Source organism: Mustela nivalis (genome assembly GCF_964662115.1).
Source record: "Mustela nivalis genome assembly, chromosome: 13".
NCBI classification, from domain to species: Eukaryota; Metazoa; Chordata; class Mammalia; order Carnivora; family Mustelidae; genus Mustela; species Mustela nivalis.
Window position 1 is genome coordinate 74,954,628 of NC_139032.1, and position 16,875 is coordinate 74,971,502.

Sequence of the window (16,875 nt, forward strand, 5' to 3'; positions counted from 1 at the left end):
AATACCTGTCAAGACTTCAACAGAGAGAGGAGTCGTGCTGAAGTCCCGCGTGACCCCACGGATGGTGACGCTATAGCGAGTGGCTGCTTTGAGCCCAGGCAGGTCCACGGACCTCAGTCCTCCCGGGACTGTGAGGTTCTGGGCCGCCTCGACCGCATCAGTCTCCTGCACCTGAATGAAAAACTGTTCATAGGCTCCTTCCGGAGCAGTCCAGTTGAGCCTGAGGGCATCCCAGCGTACCTCGGACACAGCGACCTCTCCCAGACCGGGAGTTGCCCCTGCAGAAGGACAAAGAATGAGTTTCATGATCAAATCACACAGCAAGATCCAGGGAACCTTGAACACCCGAGTAGACTTCATATTACTGAAAAATACAGGACTTTCTCTAGACAAACATGCATCGTGCAACTTCCTGAATTTGAGAAAGTGAGCAAAGAGCATGCGGGCTAGGAAAATATTTGTCATCTTAGTTCATTAAAGAGTTACCCCAACCCTCAGTGCACAGGGAGATTAATGTTCTGATTTTTTTTTTTCTCTTAAATATAATGCCTTCACATCCCTTCCCAAGAGGGAGTCCATGAAGCTCATGACCCCGCCGCTTGGGGCTGTGGGTATCGTCCCCAGGCAGGGCTCTGCGCAACCCCAAAGGGTGTTGTTCACATGGGGTGCGCTGTCAAAGGTGCCCTCAGAGTTGTACAGCCTGATGGCTCCCCTTTATGAGACACCACAGCGCTATGACCTGGGGCAGGCCAAGTCCAGTCAGGAGTGAGTCGTGTCTGATGAGCCGTGGGTGGTTTCCTGTTAGGGACAGCAGGAGCTAGAAATGGAAGCATGAGAGAGAGGTACCTGTGGAGGCCTCAGCAGAGAGCACCGGTGTCCTATAGCCCCCGATCACCCCGTAGATGGTGACTCTATACGGGGTGGCGGCCTTGAGGCCTGGGATGTCCACAGCCCGCAGGCTGCCGGGTACCGTGAGGTTCTGAGCTGCTTCCACCCCGTTGGCCTCCTGCACCTGAATGACAAAGTGCTCATAGGCCTGGTCAGTTGCGGTCCAGTTGAGTTGGAGGCCATCCCAGCCAACCTCGGTCACGGTGAGGTTTTCCAGTTCAGGGGCATGGCCTGAATAATGACAGAGATGGGTCAGTTAAACCCTTCCTCAAATTCCTCTCCTTCTGGGAACCCAGAAATGGCAAAGCCATTGCCAACGCTGAAAAGGCCTGCCGTGGGAGCTGGGGTGGGGCCGATCGCCATGTTTCTCTCAGTGTAAGCCCCAGTGCTATGGCCGCCATCAAAACATCAACAGAAAACTCAATATAATACTTATTTTTCCCTGTTGCCTCTTTGCCCGTGTCTTTTGGAAATGGCATTCTCCTCCTGACCAGCGTCCTGTGGATCTAGAAAACTCTACACATCCATGTTTGTAGTGTTCTAGGCTTTGGTTTCCATCATGGAAAGTGTCTGTCATCGTAAGGACAAGACCATAAGGAACAGCTTCCAGGCATTCCTAGGTTGCTGGGTCTAAGCTGCTCAGCCTTCTGCATTTTGAGAGAATTGGATCTTGTTTCCTTAGTCTCATCTAGAGGATCTGTTTTATAGTCTCTATGCTGGGATTTTTTTGTCAGTTCTGGGGGCTCAAGTCAGTTTATATAAAACCACTTCAGGAAGATCAGAGATAAATGAACATGGTCCAAGTAAGGTTGAACTGAGGAATGGGACGAGTCTTTACAAAACAGTCCCTTACTGGAGAGAAAGACTGAGGCCTGGGACAAACCAAGCCTATTAAGCTCAATTAAAAGCAAAGGTGATCTTTAATCATCTCCTGTACACACAAAGTACAGCAATAACACACCTGTCTGAATATGCCTTCTTGGTAACAATTCGCCCAGGGCGGAGCTTAAGTGGGCTTTGCGTGACCTAGGAATAAAGGACTTCTTCTAGAAATGGATCCTGTAAACAATAGAGCAAGAACTGCCTCGAGCTCATTTAAAAGAACAAATTGTTTTTCCATTGGCTGCTAGTTTCAAAAGAGCCCTATGTGCCCATTAAAGGACACCTCTAACCTGAAAATCCTAGCTTGACTGGATGGAAGACATCCTTTCTGAGGGAAAAAAATCTTTCTTTTCAAGTATCTATTTAATTCAGACTTTTCCAAGCTCTGGGAAAAGTTCTTCCTTAGTGTTTCACATTGACAAAGCCTGTACTCCAGCAAATCTTATTTGATCTGAACAGGGGTCTGCAAACTATGATCCGAGGGCCAAGTCTGGCCTATTGCCTACTTTGGTAATGAACTGTTAACAACAGTTTTTTTTTATAGTTTTCAATGGTTGGGGGCAAAAATCCAAAAAGAAGAATATTTCATGATATATGAAAATACAAATGAAATTCAAATTTTGGTCTATATATAAAGTTTTATTGGAACAGCCATGCTTGTTCATTCATGTATTGTTGATGGCTGCTTTTCTGCTACAGGGATCCTTGAATAGTTGTGACAGAAACCTTCCAGCCTGAAAAGTCTAAAATATTTACTCTCTGGCCCTTTACAGAAAATGTTGGCCATGCCTCATCTTGAACTCCATTCTACAGGCTCCTCATATAACGCAAATTCATGCCCTGAAGTTCACCCGAAGCAGTTCTTAACCACACAAATGTGATATTGATCAGAAAGATCATTTTGGGGAAAGAAAGGGAAAGTCAGCCATCCTTAAACCCACTGGCCCTTGTGAGGCCAAAAGCACTGCTACCGATGTAACAGTTGTCTCCTCGACCTTGGGATTTAAGCACAACTAAAATCAAGAGTGTGTCCTTTTCAAATATTCTAGTAGTCCTCACGCATGAAGAGATATAGGACAAAAACCAATCGAAGCCACACTTCAAGGGTAGGGAGATTAACCCTATCATCCACAAATGCCCCCTGTGACTCATCCCACTTTCCTCTCTTTTTCTCCTGCTGTCAAAACTGCTCGTCAGGAGCTTGGATGGCACTGACAATTTTCCTCTTTATGTGAATTAAGTCACCATCTCTCCTTCTCAGCTAACTGTTTTTAAAGCTGTCTTTCTAATTCAAACATAAAGCCTTTTTTATTTTTTCCCATGAAAACAATGTCAAGAACCATTGTTGCCGGGAAGGTGAGGCGAGGTACCTAACTGGGGCGAGGAGATAGGAGGTCAGGGATGGTTTCGGAAAGCTCTTGCAGTAAAGATGGATGCAGAAAGGACGGGAGAGGATGCGCAGTGGGAACTGTCTCTTCCTGAGGAGAACCATCTCTTCTCTCTAGAATGGCTTTTTTATGCCACTGGCACTATTACATGACACCCCTCACGTCCTGCTCCCTCCGTTCTTACAGCAGACAAATGACTTCCACATAACACCATGTTGCTCAGGAAATATTAATAATCAGGGTAATATTTCCACCGAAACATTTGACTATTCTTCTACTTTTTTTTTTTTTTTAACAAGCAGATCAAGGAAGAGTATCAGTTTATCTTTAGTGAGCCGGGCTCTGACTGTTTCTGCCATGGGTGCTATCGGCGTTCCCCATCCCCACCCTTTCTCCCTAAACAAATGCTAGTCAGATAAGTAAAAGGTGTAACTTCAGTGAATAGAATTGAGATAAATTGAAGGGATAATTATGAAATTAGAGGGAATGCTACAAACAAAAACACAGTGGACAATAGCTGAGGTGGGGACTAAGAAGTTTCACATAAATGCAAACTCTACATTTCAACAGCAAATGACACATTGGTGGCCTTACTGTCCCCGGAGCCCAGTGTTTCCGCTCTGTCATTCCACGCTGCATTTCTTGGCATTTCTTTATGAAAAGGCTGTTGTCTTTTTCCTTACAGCTGTGCACTGGCATCTACCCTCTGAACAATGTCAGTGGGCCTGGGAAATCAGAAGGTCGAAATCCCATTTCTATGCTCAGGGTGGGTTGACCAGCTGGCCTGGAGGAATTTCCAGCTGTGCCAACTTTAAACCTTCAGATGTGCCAACTTGAAATCTTCCACCATCTTGTAGATGGTGATTACCAAGTTCTAGCTAATTAGGAATTCACTTGCGGTGTTCACTGACGGGAGAAAGTGATTCTCCCAAAGCAGGTAGATGGCCGAATTCAAACCTGAGGACCCAAAGGGTGGAGTTAATTGCTTTGATCTCACCTTGCAAAGTCAAGGTAATTAAAATTAAATGCCTTGCCTGCCTTAAAACTTTTCAGTGACTCTTTATCACTGTCAAGAATGGAGTCCAAGCCCCTTAGCACGATATTCGCTGCCCTTCGAAGACAGTCTCTGATGATGTCTCGAACCCCATACCTTGCTGTTCTCCTACTCTATCTTAGGGCAGGACTGGAAAGCCTGTGTTTCACTAGTAGGAAGTGTCTCGTGCCTTCTCACATGCTGTTCCTCCTGCTGGAAATGTCATTACCCCCTTCCTCACTTCCTTTCCTCTTTGAGGACTCAGCCAAGTGTCACGTCTTCCAAAAGGCCTTCTCTGGTATCCATCTTTCCCTTTGCTCAGGTCTGGAATGGATCCTTGTTTCTGCTCTCATAGCTTCCCCAACTTCCCTCTAAAACAGACTAGTTATAGTCTTATAATTTTGGTGTTGGTTCTTTCTTTCTCTCTGCAGTGTGCCTCACGGTGTGCCTTCCTGTTCTACAGAGACACCAGCATTGTCCGACCCATAGCAGTTAAGTAATAAATATTTGTTGGAGGGTTACATATTTGAATAAATTCCATTTGCTCCATGAATAAATCAAAACGGTATCTCAGCAGAATGTTCCCTGTTACTTGCAGCTGTGACTACAAGCAAAATGCCACCGTTCTGCTTTCCAAACCCATGAGAACTACTGGGGTATCACAGATGAGTTCTTATGCTGGTAAGGAAAGATGCTTTCTTGGCCTTGTGTTTTTCATATTCTCTCTGCTCTATGTCCCTCCTGCTCACAGCAAATCCATGGCCTCACTTTAAGTGGGGTTTTATTGAGTTTATCAAAATATAAATGCAGGGTGTGGGGCCCTGGGGAGATGCCTGGCACACATTAATATTCCTCAACTTTAATGGGCTTCTACCTTTCTCTCTTTCCTCTCTCTCTCCCTCCATCCCTCTCCCGATCCTCCCTCCTTTCCTCCTCTCTTTCCTTCCTTTTCTATCTAGAGTAAGCTTAACTGAAGACAACAGAGTAACATTCCTTCCCTTAATCCTGAACAGGGGGAATTTGGGCTGTTAATGCAGAGGTAGAAGGAAAAGACCAGGAGAGTCAACAGAAACATTACCACTCTGGTGTAGCTAGAGCCTCATGAAGCCTCATGAAGCACATGTCTTATGCTTGGCCCTTATGCATGTCTAAGGCATTGGGGATGGTGCAGCACTGGATAAAGGGGACAGAGTCTTTACATTCTGGTCGGTAGTCGGAGGCAGGTCATAGGCAAATAAACCAACTACTGAAAAATATCAGGGCAGGTAAGGAACTCTGCAGCAGCATGAAGGAGTCAGTCAGGATGGAAACACCATTTCAGATTGGTGGCCAGAGAAGTCTGCTGAGAAATCACTTGAGCTAAATAAAATGAGGGGGATGCCAATGAATAACTGGGAGAGGAGTGGTATTTGGGCAGTAGAAATGGCATGTGCAAATGCCCTGAGGCAGGAGCAGGCTTGGTATACTCAAGGAACAGCAGGAAGGTCAGGGTGACCAGGGTGAAATGAACAAGGGGAAAAATGGTGGGAGTGAGGTCAGAGAGACTGGAAGAGACAGATCCTTTAGGGCCATGTAGGCTGTGGTAGGGTCTCTGGATTTTATTTCAGGTGTGATGGGCAGCTGGCTTACACGTACTTTTAATTTGGTTCTGCGTCAAGGAAAAAGTTTGCCCTTTGGCTCAATTCCATGGTTAGAGCTCTAGAATTCCCTGGGAAAAAACTGCTCTGGGGACAGCCAATTCCACATCTTCTCTATAAGACCCCTCTGCAGACTTGTGCTCTTATCCAGTGATGGGGCTGCTTGTGTGGTATGAGCGCCCAATCTTGGTTTCAGCTCAAGTCATGATCTCAAGACTGTGGGATCCAGCCCTGCATCAGGCTCTGCACTCAGCATGGCGTCTGCCTGAGAGTCTTTCTCCTGCTCTGTCTTCCTCTGCTCCTCCTGCTCAGGCCCTCTCCTTCGAATAAATAAACAAATCTTTAAAAAAAGGAAATTAAAAAATAAAAAAAAAGTTTCTGCCCATCTCAAGACTTTCCTGATGCCCCAAAATCATCCTGCGTTCCCATTGAACTCTCTGTACCCCCAGCTTTAGCAAGTGGAGTGTTGTGTTGTTGGGCTGTGTATCAGCAAGTTCCTCAGCAGCACACATCTATCCTAATCCTAACTTATCTAGAATCCCTAGCACTTAGTGCACAGAGCTCAGCTGTAAACATTACTGGTCAAGTAATGTAGAAGACTTGAAAAGACAGAATTCGAGAGAAGGAAAGAGATGTCCACCTCACTTTAAATGAAATAAAACTGTCTTATGGAGAAAGCCCTATGGAAAAATATTCTGGAGACCATGGGGGAAGAGCCAATAAAAGGGACTCTGCACATTTTTTTTTTCCTGAAATGAAAGATGTCTTTAAATAGACAACATGATTTTTTGGAAACCATATTAAGGATGTGTGGTGGGGGAAATGAAACCACTGAGTCTTTGGGATGCCAAAACTGGGCTTTTAGTTGGAGTCTAAAAGTAATCTCAGCCTGTGGTTCACTTGAAAACTTTTGTCTTCCTGAGCTGCTGAGGTCTGGGGCTTCTCCACTGGAGACAGGAGCTAACCTACCTACAGCCAGAAAGTAAAAGGATGGAGTAGAGATAGGAAAATCTTTGATATAGCATTTGTCAAATGCAGGGAAAAGTGGGAAGAGAGAGAGAGAGAGAGAGAGAGAGAAAGAAGGAAGAGGAGGAGAGGAAGTAGGAAGAACAAAGAGAAAGAAATGTCTTCTCTCTTATTTTTCAGGTTCATTTGCTGTCCCTTGACACCTTCTGACAAGCTCATGATTATAAAGTTGAAACACTCAAATCTCTACCAGAGATCTATTTCTTCTGGATTCTATGTTGCTCCTCCTTACCTAGGATTGAACCATCCCTCCAGAACGCCTTGATGATCATAGCTGGGTGGGAAGCAGTGCAAAGTCAACAGAAGTGACCACTTGAGCTCACTTGAGATTCTGTGAAGAGGCTGCTCTTTGTCTACCAAATATCCCTTTTCTCTCTCTCTGATAAACAATGACAATTTTATGTGGGCAGCAACAAGCTGAGCCAGAAGACTACTTTTCCTAGACTTGCTTATAGCGTGGAGTAGCCCATGAAATATGAGTAGTAGTTAATGGTGAAGTTTCCAGAAAGACTCATCTAGGAGGTACTCCTTGGTTTTGGTTCTTCCTCCTTCAGGCTGCCTAGATGTGAAGGCTATACTGTGGCAGCCATATTGTGACATGGAGGTGACTTTGGGAATGGAGCTGAGGACTAAGAATGGTGGAACAGAAAAAGAGAAGGAGACCAAGTCACTGATAACTTGGCACTATTACCCAAGACCTGAACCACCTAGCTTCAGATTTACCTTATGAAAAACCAACTTCCATTTTGCTTAAGTAACTGTTTTTTGAGTTCTCTGTTATTTGCAAGGGAAGGTACTCATAAATGATGAAGACTCTTCAAGGCCATTTCCAGATTTGCCCATCATTATGACCTCTTTTCTGCTTATAGAGATTGAGTTGGACTAACATCTTGGCTGTGACACTTTCTCCAGCTGACCCTGATTCTCCCAATCACCCCCTTTCCTTGATGGTGTTCAATCTAATATTCCCACTGTCTAATTTCACCCCACAGACAGTGAGCAGGAGCACATGAGTGAAAATAACAATGCTAAGTACATGACTCACTTTCCCCTCAGATATCAGCACACTACAATGTATTGAGTGGGTTTTCTCAATAAAGACTAAATTGAGACTAAAGACATTCCTTGTCAAGCCCTGAAGAATTAACATTTTCCACCTATACCTCTTAAATAGTTTGGGGTCACAATTCCGTGCACATATTTTTCATACCAGAAGAATGGATTTTTTTTCCTGATTTTTTTTTTCCACTTAGCCACTGAGGAACTATGGCAGCAGGTACCAGGAACAGGATATTGGGCTAGAAGGAACACCGCACTTCAGGATTTAGCTGTCATGGAAAAAAGAAGTTTGCCTCGTAGAGACTAGGAGAAAAGAGAAAATGAGGAGGACACTGTGCTAGCCTCCAAGGATCAGACGCAACATTTCAGGTAACCTTGGAAGGAAGCAGAAGACCTGAAATAAAGACATTCAGTGGGATGGGTGCTTGACTGCCTCAGTCGGTAGAACACGTGACTCCGGATTTTGGGATCATGAGTTTGAGCCCCACGTTAGGTGTAGAAATTACTAATAAATAAATAAATAAATAAATAAACATAAAAAACATTAAGTGGGAAAAAAACCAAAAATTATTACCAACACCTTGGTCATCTTGAAAAAAATAAAGTGAGAAGTAAATTAATTGTTAGGCTAAAGAAAGGGAAAAAAAAAATAAGCGGTTTAAAAAACTCTGTAAAATGCACAAAATAAAATAAAATTTAAAAAAGCCCAAGACAAACACAAACCCCGATTCCTTAAGTTCTCCTAGGAAGAAATATCTTAAAAAATGATAGTGATTTCCGAGCAAGAAGACTTCGTTGAATCAGTTGACAGAGGAAAAGAGATTTAAGTAGCTCCTTCAAAGCACTATGTAGAGAAAGTTGTGTGTTTTCCCCTGGGGAGACAGGCTGACTTCTGGGTCTGCAAACCTCAGAATCAGCAGAGGGTCTGGAGAGAGCTCAGAGGCTGACCTCACCTGTGGATGCCTTTACTCGTGCGGGTTTGCTCTTCTGTCTGCCCTTCTCGGCGATGAGGAGGATGCTGTATTCCTTCCCGGGTTCCAGGCCTCTCAGGACATAGGACGTGGTGTCTCTAGGAAGCTTCACGTCCACCGGCTGGCCAGAGGGCAGGCTATAGTTGAGGCGGTAATGGTCAAATTTGGCTAAAGGCCTCCTCCAGAGCAGGGTCAGGTTGGTCTCTGTGGTTTCAGAAACGCGCAGGTCCCTGGGTGCGTCCATGTCTGGGAGGAAAGCAGAGAGATGTCCAGGCCTTAGGCTGGGAGGCAGGACTGCTTTGGGCTCAGCATCCCAGCTCTGCCCTACAGGGGCTGTGTGGCTGCAGGCAACTTCCTCATCTGGGTCTGTTTTCATGTTTTGGAAGATTAAAAGGGATATAGTGGTATATGTCCATACCATGAAATACTACTCAGTTAAAAGCATCTAAAAAGAACTGACTGTTGACACAAGGATCAATTTGAATAGACCTCGGACCTTGAGAGAATTACATGGAGTGAAAAAGCCTCTCTGCAGGAATCTGTATGATTCCTTCTATGTGGCATTCTTGAAATAACAACAGCACAGAGATGAAGACTGGGGATTGCCCAGGGCTAGGGAGAGGGGGAGGGAGGGAAGGAGTTGCCCGTGGCTATAAAAAAAAGGGGACAAAAAACGACCCTAGTGATGGAACTATTCTGTGTCTTAACCATACCGATGGATGAAAAAAGCTGCTCAGGATAAAACTGTGTAGGGCTAAGTACACCCACCTACAAAAATGAGCTGCATGTACTGTCCGGTGAAATATAAATAAAGCTGATAGATTGTGTCAATGTCAGTTTCCTGGTTGTGATATTGTTCAATGATTACACAATTGTCAACCATTGGGGGAAACTGGGGGAATCTCTCTGTATCATTTCTCACAACAGCATGTGAATTGACAATTACCTCCAAAGAAAAAGATAAAAAAGAGTGTGTGGGGCACCTGGGTGGCTCAGTCAGTTAAGCAACTACCTTCCACTCAGGTCATGATCCCAAGGTCCTGGGATAGAAGCCTGCATCGAGCTCCCTGCTCACTGGGGAGACTGCTTCTCCCTCTCCCTGCCACTCTGCCTACTTGTGATCTCTCTCTGTGTCAAATACATAAATAAAATCTTTAAAAAAAAGTGTGTTTGTGCAAGTGATCAGCACTGGGTCCTGCATAATGGGGAAGCTCCATGAGGCATGACCTTCATCCCCTTTGCACACCAGACCCATTTTCTTCACAGTGACTGGGGGGAGGATGGAGGAGGCTGGTGGAGAACTAGAGGGAAAAGTTTTCTTTTAACAAATTTTCCAGGGGTGGGGGAAACTTGAGCAAAGAGTCAATGGCTTCAAATCATACAGCTCCTTCCTCATCACCCTCTGCCAGAGCCTGGAGCTTCAGGATGAAAGTAAGAGCACAGTCTGTCTGAAACTATGTTCCTGCTACTTACTGTCTGTAGGACAAGGGTATACTATAAAAGTCAGGTGTTTCCTAAAAAAAAAAAAAACCTCCCAGATGTGTTTTGATCAGACTGTGGTTTATTTAAAAAAAAAAAAAAAGAAGAAGAAGAAAGAAAAAGAACTGATTATGAACTTTAAAAAAAGTTGGCAGGTTTCTTATAAAATCTGGTTCCAATTTCTCATAAAAAAAAAAAAATCTCATTCCCCTTTAGGATCATTAAGATGCGGTGTGGTTATGTTACTTTTGAATTGGACATCTGGGATAGATGATCCTAGGGGCTGCTTTCTCCTCTGTGCATCTACTGTTTCTTTCCAAATAGGTTTTCTGCCTCCTGGGCCCCAGCGCGTCTGCCAGCGCCAGCCCGGAGGTGGTGGGGACCAACGACTGTCTTACCTGTGGCCGCATTGATGGTGGCTGGGTCGCTCTCCTTGTCAGCCTTCACAGCAGACACTCCAATCCCATATTCAGTTCCTGGCCTCAAACCTAAGGGAGAATGTGCAGGTGGATATTTAGCCCCAAACTGGGAAGACTTTCCGAGGATCATGAAGACAGTCCTGAGCTGTCTGTCACTGGACCCTATGATCTCTCAGTGTCTGGTATGTTCTACAGCCTGTCTCGCTGAAGTCCAAGTGAGAGAACTGCTGGGACTGCACTTCTTTCTCTCTGTGGGGGGCTGCAAAATGGGGACATGCCCCACCCCTCCCAACCCGGTGTGTGGGTGGGCTGGGTCGGGGAGGCAGAGCTCACCTATGAGCGTGGCTTTGGTGGTGGCTTGCTGGCTCCGTGGGACTTCGACCTCGGCGTGGTCACCTCCCGAGATGGGTGCATACTTAATTCTGTAACTGTCAGGAGCCGCCTTGCCGTTCTTCCATTCTAGGGTGATGCTGTTGTCCGTCTGGGAGACGCGACGGAGATTCCTAGGAGCATCCAGGCCTGTTTGGAAGAGGAAGGGACATTTGCATTGAAAATGCCAGGTGCTAGGAGAGTGGGAGTCTGAAAATTCAAGCTAAGACATGAAACGCATGCCCCTGGAGAAAAAATGGCAACACCCCCTCAACTCAGTACCCGACGTACAGATCTAACAAATACTGCATCTCAGGCACCTCTTTTGCCCTTATTTTATTTTATTTATTTGTTTACCTTTTCCCGTTATTAATGTGTGTGATACTCTAGTCATTTTCATGCTCCTCAGATTTTATGCTTAAAAAAACTACACAGAGAGGCGCCTGGGTGGCTCAGTGGATTAAAGGCTCTGCCTTCAGCTCAGGTCATGATCCCAGGGTCCTGGGATTGAACCCCACATCAGGTTCTCTGCTCAGCAGGGAGCCTGCTTCCTTTCCTCTCTCTCTGCCTGCCTCTCTGCCTAACTTGTGATCTCTGTCTGCCAAATAAATAAATCTTAAAAAAAGAGAAAAATACACAGAAACTTACGAATAAGGTAAGTTTGAATGAGTGTAAGAACTGGTATGCCGTGCCCATCGCTGTATTTCTAATAATTCATAAGTTACTGAGCTTTGAAAAAATATTTATTGGCTCAATGATTGATGGATCTGTTGGGACATCTAAGAAAATGCCACAGGGGTGACTGGCTGGCTCAGTCAGTATGTCTCCGTTTTCAGCTCGGGTCATGATCTCAAGGGACTGGATGAAACCACATGTTGGGCTCCATGCTCAGCTGGGAGTCGGCTTCTGGGTTTCCTCTCTCCTCTCCCTCTGCCCCTACCCTCACTCATGCTCTCTCTCTCAAATAATAAAATCTTTTAAAAAAAAGGAATGCCAGAGGCATCTTTGTTATTCATGCTTTCCATAAACTGTGTTTTATTATGGAAATATTTACATGAATTTTATTTTAATCAGAACTTCTTTTACCTGAGATTGTCAGACCAGCACTTTCCCAGTATGCTTTTGTGTGTGTGTGTGTGTGTGTGTGTTTTAGAAAGTTATTTGGATAGAGTTTTTTTTTTCCTTGAAAAAGTTGATCAATTGCTACAATATTTTAAAATAAATATTTAAAGGAATGAAATTTCCCTTCCTACTGTCTATTTCCATTTCCACTGTCCGAGGAGCCTGGAAGGACCCCAGCGGAGTGGGATGGATGTCTCACAACCCTTCTTTCCCTTCTGGCTGTTCACCGGAGAAGGCCCACTACCTGTTGTGAAGGTCTCCTTGGCCGGGTTGCTGGACATGTCACCTCTGCGGGAGATGAGGGACACCTCATACTCGGTGTCCGGCTTCAGGTTACCGATGGAGTACTGGTTCTCATCCTGGGTGAGATCAATGGTGGTGCGGTCGCCAGGCACATCTTTGATCCCGTAGGAGAGCTCAATGCCATCGATCTCGGCCAGAGGCTTGAACCAAGTGATCAGGGCTGTGGTGTCCGTCACATCTTTCACCTCGATCTGGCTGGGGGCATCCAAACCTGTGACAGGCAGACAGCAGAGTGGTTTCAGAGACTGGGGCCGGCGCCATGGGCTGAGCAGAGAGGGGTTTGCAGCCGTCCAGCTCCATGCATGGACGGATCAGTGTCTACTAACCATTCTACCTTCTTTTGTCTTTCTGAGTCTTCATTTCCCATTTGACAAACTCTAGATAGGCAGGATGACAACTACCTTGCAGGGCTTGTTGTTATTTTGAACAGGAAAGGAGATAATATTTGCAAAGCACTGAGCGCAGAGCCTGGAGCATGGCAGTCACATGATAAGTGGTCGTTGCCCTGTTACTATTATCATTACCATGCTCATGAGTTAAGAAACGAGCTTAGGGGGGCACCTGGGTGGCTCAGTGGGTTAAGCCGTTGCCTTCGGCTCAGGTCATGATCTCAGGGTCCTGGGATCGAGTCCCGCATCAGGCTCTCTGCTCAGCAGGGAGGCTGCTTCCCTCCCTCTCTCTCTCTCTCTGCCTGCCTCTCTGCCTGCTTGTGATTTCTCTCTGTCAAATAAATAAATAAATAAAATCTTAAAAAAAAAAAAAAGAGGGCGCCTGGGTGGCTCAGTGGTTTTAGCCGCTACCTTCAGCTCAGGTCATGATCCCAGAGTCCTGGGATCGAGTCCCACATCGGGTTCTCTGCTCAGCAGGGAGCCTACTTCCTCCTCTCTCTCTGCCTGCCTCTCTGCCTACATGTAATCTCTCTGTCAAATAAATAAATAAATAATCTTAAAAAAAAAAAAAAAGAAACAAGCTTAGGGCCTTTTTCAGTTAAAAAAACATTAATTTACATCTGAAACTATCGATGTACTGTAAGCAGGTTAATTGAATTTAAATTTAAATTAAAAAAAATAAAAAAACAAAAAAACATTCATTTAGTCTCTCTGGCTTTTTAAATAAGCAAAAATCCCTGAATGGCTGATCAGAATTATGGAGCTCAAACGGGAGGTCACCCCTGGCTTACCCGGGTATGGAGAGTTACTTGTGAGGAAAGAATTCGGGCAGAAAGCCATGGCTCGTCCCAAGCCTCACCATCTTTGTGCCTTCACCTCAGACTCCTCCTGTCCCACCCAGCCTTGTGCTCTCACGTGCGTGTGTGTTGTGTTGTGACAGCAGGTGCGGCATGCGGTTTCTCCCCTCCTGGCCTCTGCACTTGTTCTTCCTGAGATCACCCCTCCTCCTCGAAAAACCTCTTAGTCCTCCCTCAAAACTCCACTTAACCTGTCACTTCCTAACGAGATTCCTCTTTGACCCTTGTAATCAGGTGAGCACATACACCCTCCTCAGCAAGTACAAAGGTTCAGTTTATGTAAGACGGGGAAGTTCTAGGGATGTGCCCAACAACAAAGGGACCGGAGGGAATGCTACTCACCAAGAGAGCAAATCACATTCTAAGTGGTCTTAGCACAATTAAAAATAAGAGGAAAAAAAAAAATAAGAGAATCCAAAAAAATAAATAAATAAGAGAATCCTAACACACTTTTTTCACTGTTCTGTAACATATTTTTCTAGTTTATGTATTATTCAACGTAGATAGGGTCTAAATTCATTTATTTGGAAAGTGGGTCTTTGACCTCCTTTTCATCCCCAGCATAGTGTTGGACTTTGTCCTTTATTTCTGAATTCTCTTTTTCTAATTACACAAATAATTTTAATGCAAACATTAAAACTGACTGAGAATTTGGCAAATGCCTAAAATTAAAATATGAAGGCATCCAGTCAAAATTTCCTTGTTTCTTCAATTTAAAAAGAGCTACGTTTGTGTTTTTAGCACTGGTTTAGGAAACAATTAGGAAAGTTCCTTTCCAATGAAAGGAATTTCAGTGTTATATAGGGAACGAGGAAGAATAAGTCCTATCTGACTAGGAGAAACCTGCAGAGTCTATCTTTTGAATTCTAAGCCTTCATCCATCAGTCTCAGCCTACAGACAATGAACCCAGAGAATGCACAATGAAAGCAAAGTTACAATTCAACAGTGAAGCTGCCTGTCCCGTGTTCTTACGGGTGTTAGCAAGCACCCCGACCACACCTGCTCCTGTCCTTAGCAGCCCTTTCGTAAGAAGTCAGGATTGAGTCGAGCTCACTGATCACCCCCGCATCTCCCAGATTTGGATCCTTGAACAGAGGGACCTAGTACTGCTGTGGTTTACTACATGCCAAGCCCAGCGCTCTGTCTTGCATGTCTTAACTCTCCTGACAACCCTGCAAGGACACTATAAACCCATGTTCCTGATGGCCGGTCATAGGCTTCAAGAAGTAGAACTTCGCAAGGTAGTGTGAGCCTCGAAGCTGGAATTCACATTCAGGTCTGTTTGGGTCCAAAGCCCATACGCTTGCTCCTTTAAATATGAACGTCTCTCAAAAGCGTCTAGGTGCCAAAAATGGTTGTAATACAGCCTTATACAGATACCAGTGCGAAGAAGCCAAAAATGCTTTGTCACCCAAACTTTGAGGTCCTTTAAACCTGGATAAAGTTCAGCCAGCAGTGAAATGAACACGGAAATATCTGCCCCTCAGTGCTGATATTTATGTGAGACTAGGGAATTTAGGTGTTCAGATGTTTGTCCTGCAAGAAGAATAAAGCAGTTAATCCCCAGAAGTAAATTAAAAAGCGAGGGGCAGATAAATGTGTTTTGGAGTTTTGGTGTGCCCTCTCTACAGCAGGTAAGCATTTGCTGGATCTTTTCTACGCCTTTCTGGTGATCTAATGATTTTTTCCTGTCGATACCTGCTCTCTACCTACCACAGAGGGATGGTGTCAGAATGATGGAAAACACTTGTCTATAGAGGAGACAATCTAGGGGTTGGCTCTGAGTGAGGCAAAGTGTGCAAATATTTAAATGCAAGATGTTCTTTCTTGTCATTAGTCAGCAGGTTTAAATTTTCCAACAACCTCCTGCCAAAAAGAATCAATCCCTTAAACAGTTGGTACAGATGCTATCTCGAAGAAGATGGTGAGGTTTCCCAAATGGTGATGCAAAATAATTTTATTTATTTATTTATTGGTGTTCAACATTTGGCTTCTTGGTAGAACAACTCCAAATCCAGATTTTCTTTTTCTTCCTCACCAAAGGATCTAGTAGTACCAAATTCTATTCTACCTCCAAGTTCTGAAATCTTTATTATTGAGTGACATTTAACGTGTGTTCCTACTGGAGATACGGGATAAACATTCTACGTAGACCAGCGCCTCATCAGTGCCAGTGGAAAAGGGGGTGAGAGTTATAAAACTGACCCTCACTGACAATTTTGACCCTGTGGTGGCCCCCAAGTGTTCACCATGTGGCATTTGTTAAACTGATTTTGAAGCCCTAAGCCTTAGTTTCTACTCTTGAAAAAAAATAACAATAATACTTGCCCAACCTCTTTCCCAAGACCGGTGTTTCAGATTAGATGATGTGGTAGGTTATTTATAATGGTCTCTCTTACTGATCCTCCTGTACCTGTGCCTGCCTTGATATGTCACTCTGAGGCTCCTTTCATCAAGGGATGGATCTGTTTCCCGCTCCTTACATCTGGAATGGCCTTGAGATGTGCTTTGACGAAGTGAAACAGGGCTCAGCTGCTGTGTGAGCAGGCCCAGGTTGGCCTACAGAGGCCACTCAAGGCCAACCAGCCCCTAGCCCACACAGATGCAGAAACAAGCCCACTCCAAAACAGAATTGACCAGCTGAGCCCAACCCCAAATCAGCAATGTGTTGTTTCAAACCACTTAAGTTTGGGGCTTGTTCTTTACATAGCAAAACCTAGTTGATGCAGAAGCTCTGTAAGAGGGAATGTTATCCAGAGGAGGCAATGTGGGGCATGGTCAGCTTTATCACAGGGTCCGTGCTATGAAAGGTGATACTCACGGGTGGTGGTCACCCTCTTCAGGCCCGGGCCTCGCGTATTGTTTTTCACGATGTGCAGAGAGATCTCATATTCTTGCCCGGGAGCTAGGCCCGTCTGCCGGTATGTGGTCTCTGGCCTCCTCAGGCTTTTGGTGATCTCTCCCTCATCTTCTTTATTCTGAAAGACAGGAGAGAGTCTTGGTAAGACCTAAAGAAGGTTCCAGCCTCTTCTCCTCTGTGGCTCACTCCTTC

General features: G+C 44.9%; 1 protein-coding gene across 10 annotated transcripts in view; it reads right to left on the bottom strand.

Moving 5' to 3' along the window:
• TNC (tenascin C) overlaps window positions 1–16,875 on the bottom strand; it is a 92,940-nt gene that overhangs the window by 39,689 nt on the left and 36,376 nt on the right. For 5 of the 10 annotated variants that reach the window (XM_082697040.1, XM_082697043.1, XM_082697041.1 and 2 more), the window contains exons 6-12: window positions 16,645–16,801; window positions 12,518–12,787; window positions 11,116–11,301; window positions 10,762–10,851; window positions 8,867–9,130; window positions 847–1,119; window positions 6–278 (exon numbers count right to left, since the gene is read on the bottom strand). In XM_082697040.1, coding sequence (XP_082553166.1) covers window positions 6–278; window positions 847–1,119; window positions 8,867–9,130; window positions 10,762–10,851; window positions 11,116–11,301; window positions 12,518–12,787; window positions 16,645–16,801 — 1,513 coding nt within the window. The remainder of the gene's footprint in view (window positions 1–5; window positions 279–846; window positions 1,120–8,866; window positions 9,131–10,761; window positions 10,852–11,115; window positions 11,302–12,517; window positions 12,788–16,644; window positions 16,802–16,875) is intronic. The other 5 variants (XM_082697038.1, XM_082697046.1, XM_082697045.1 and 2 more) reach the window with 1 other exon arrangement.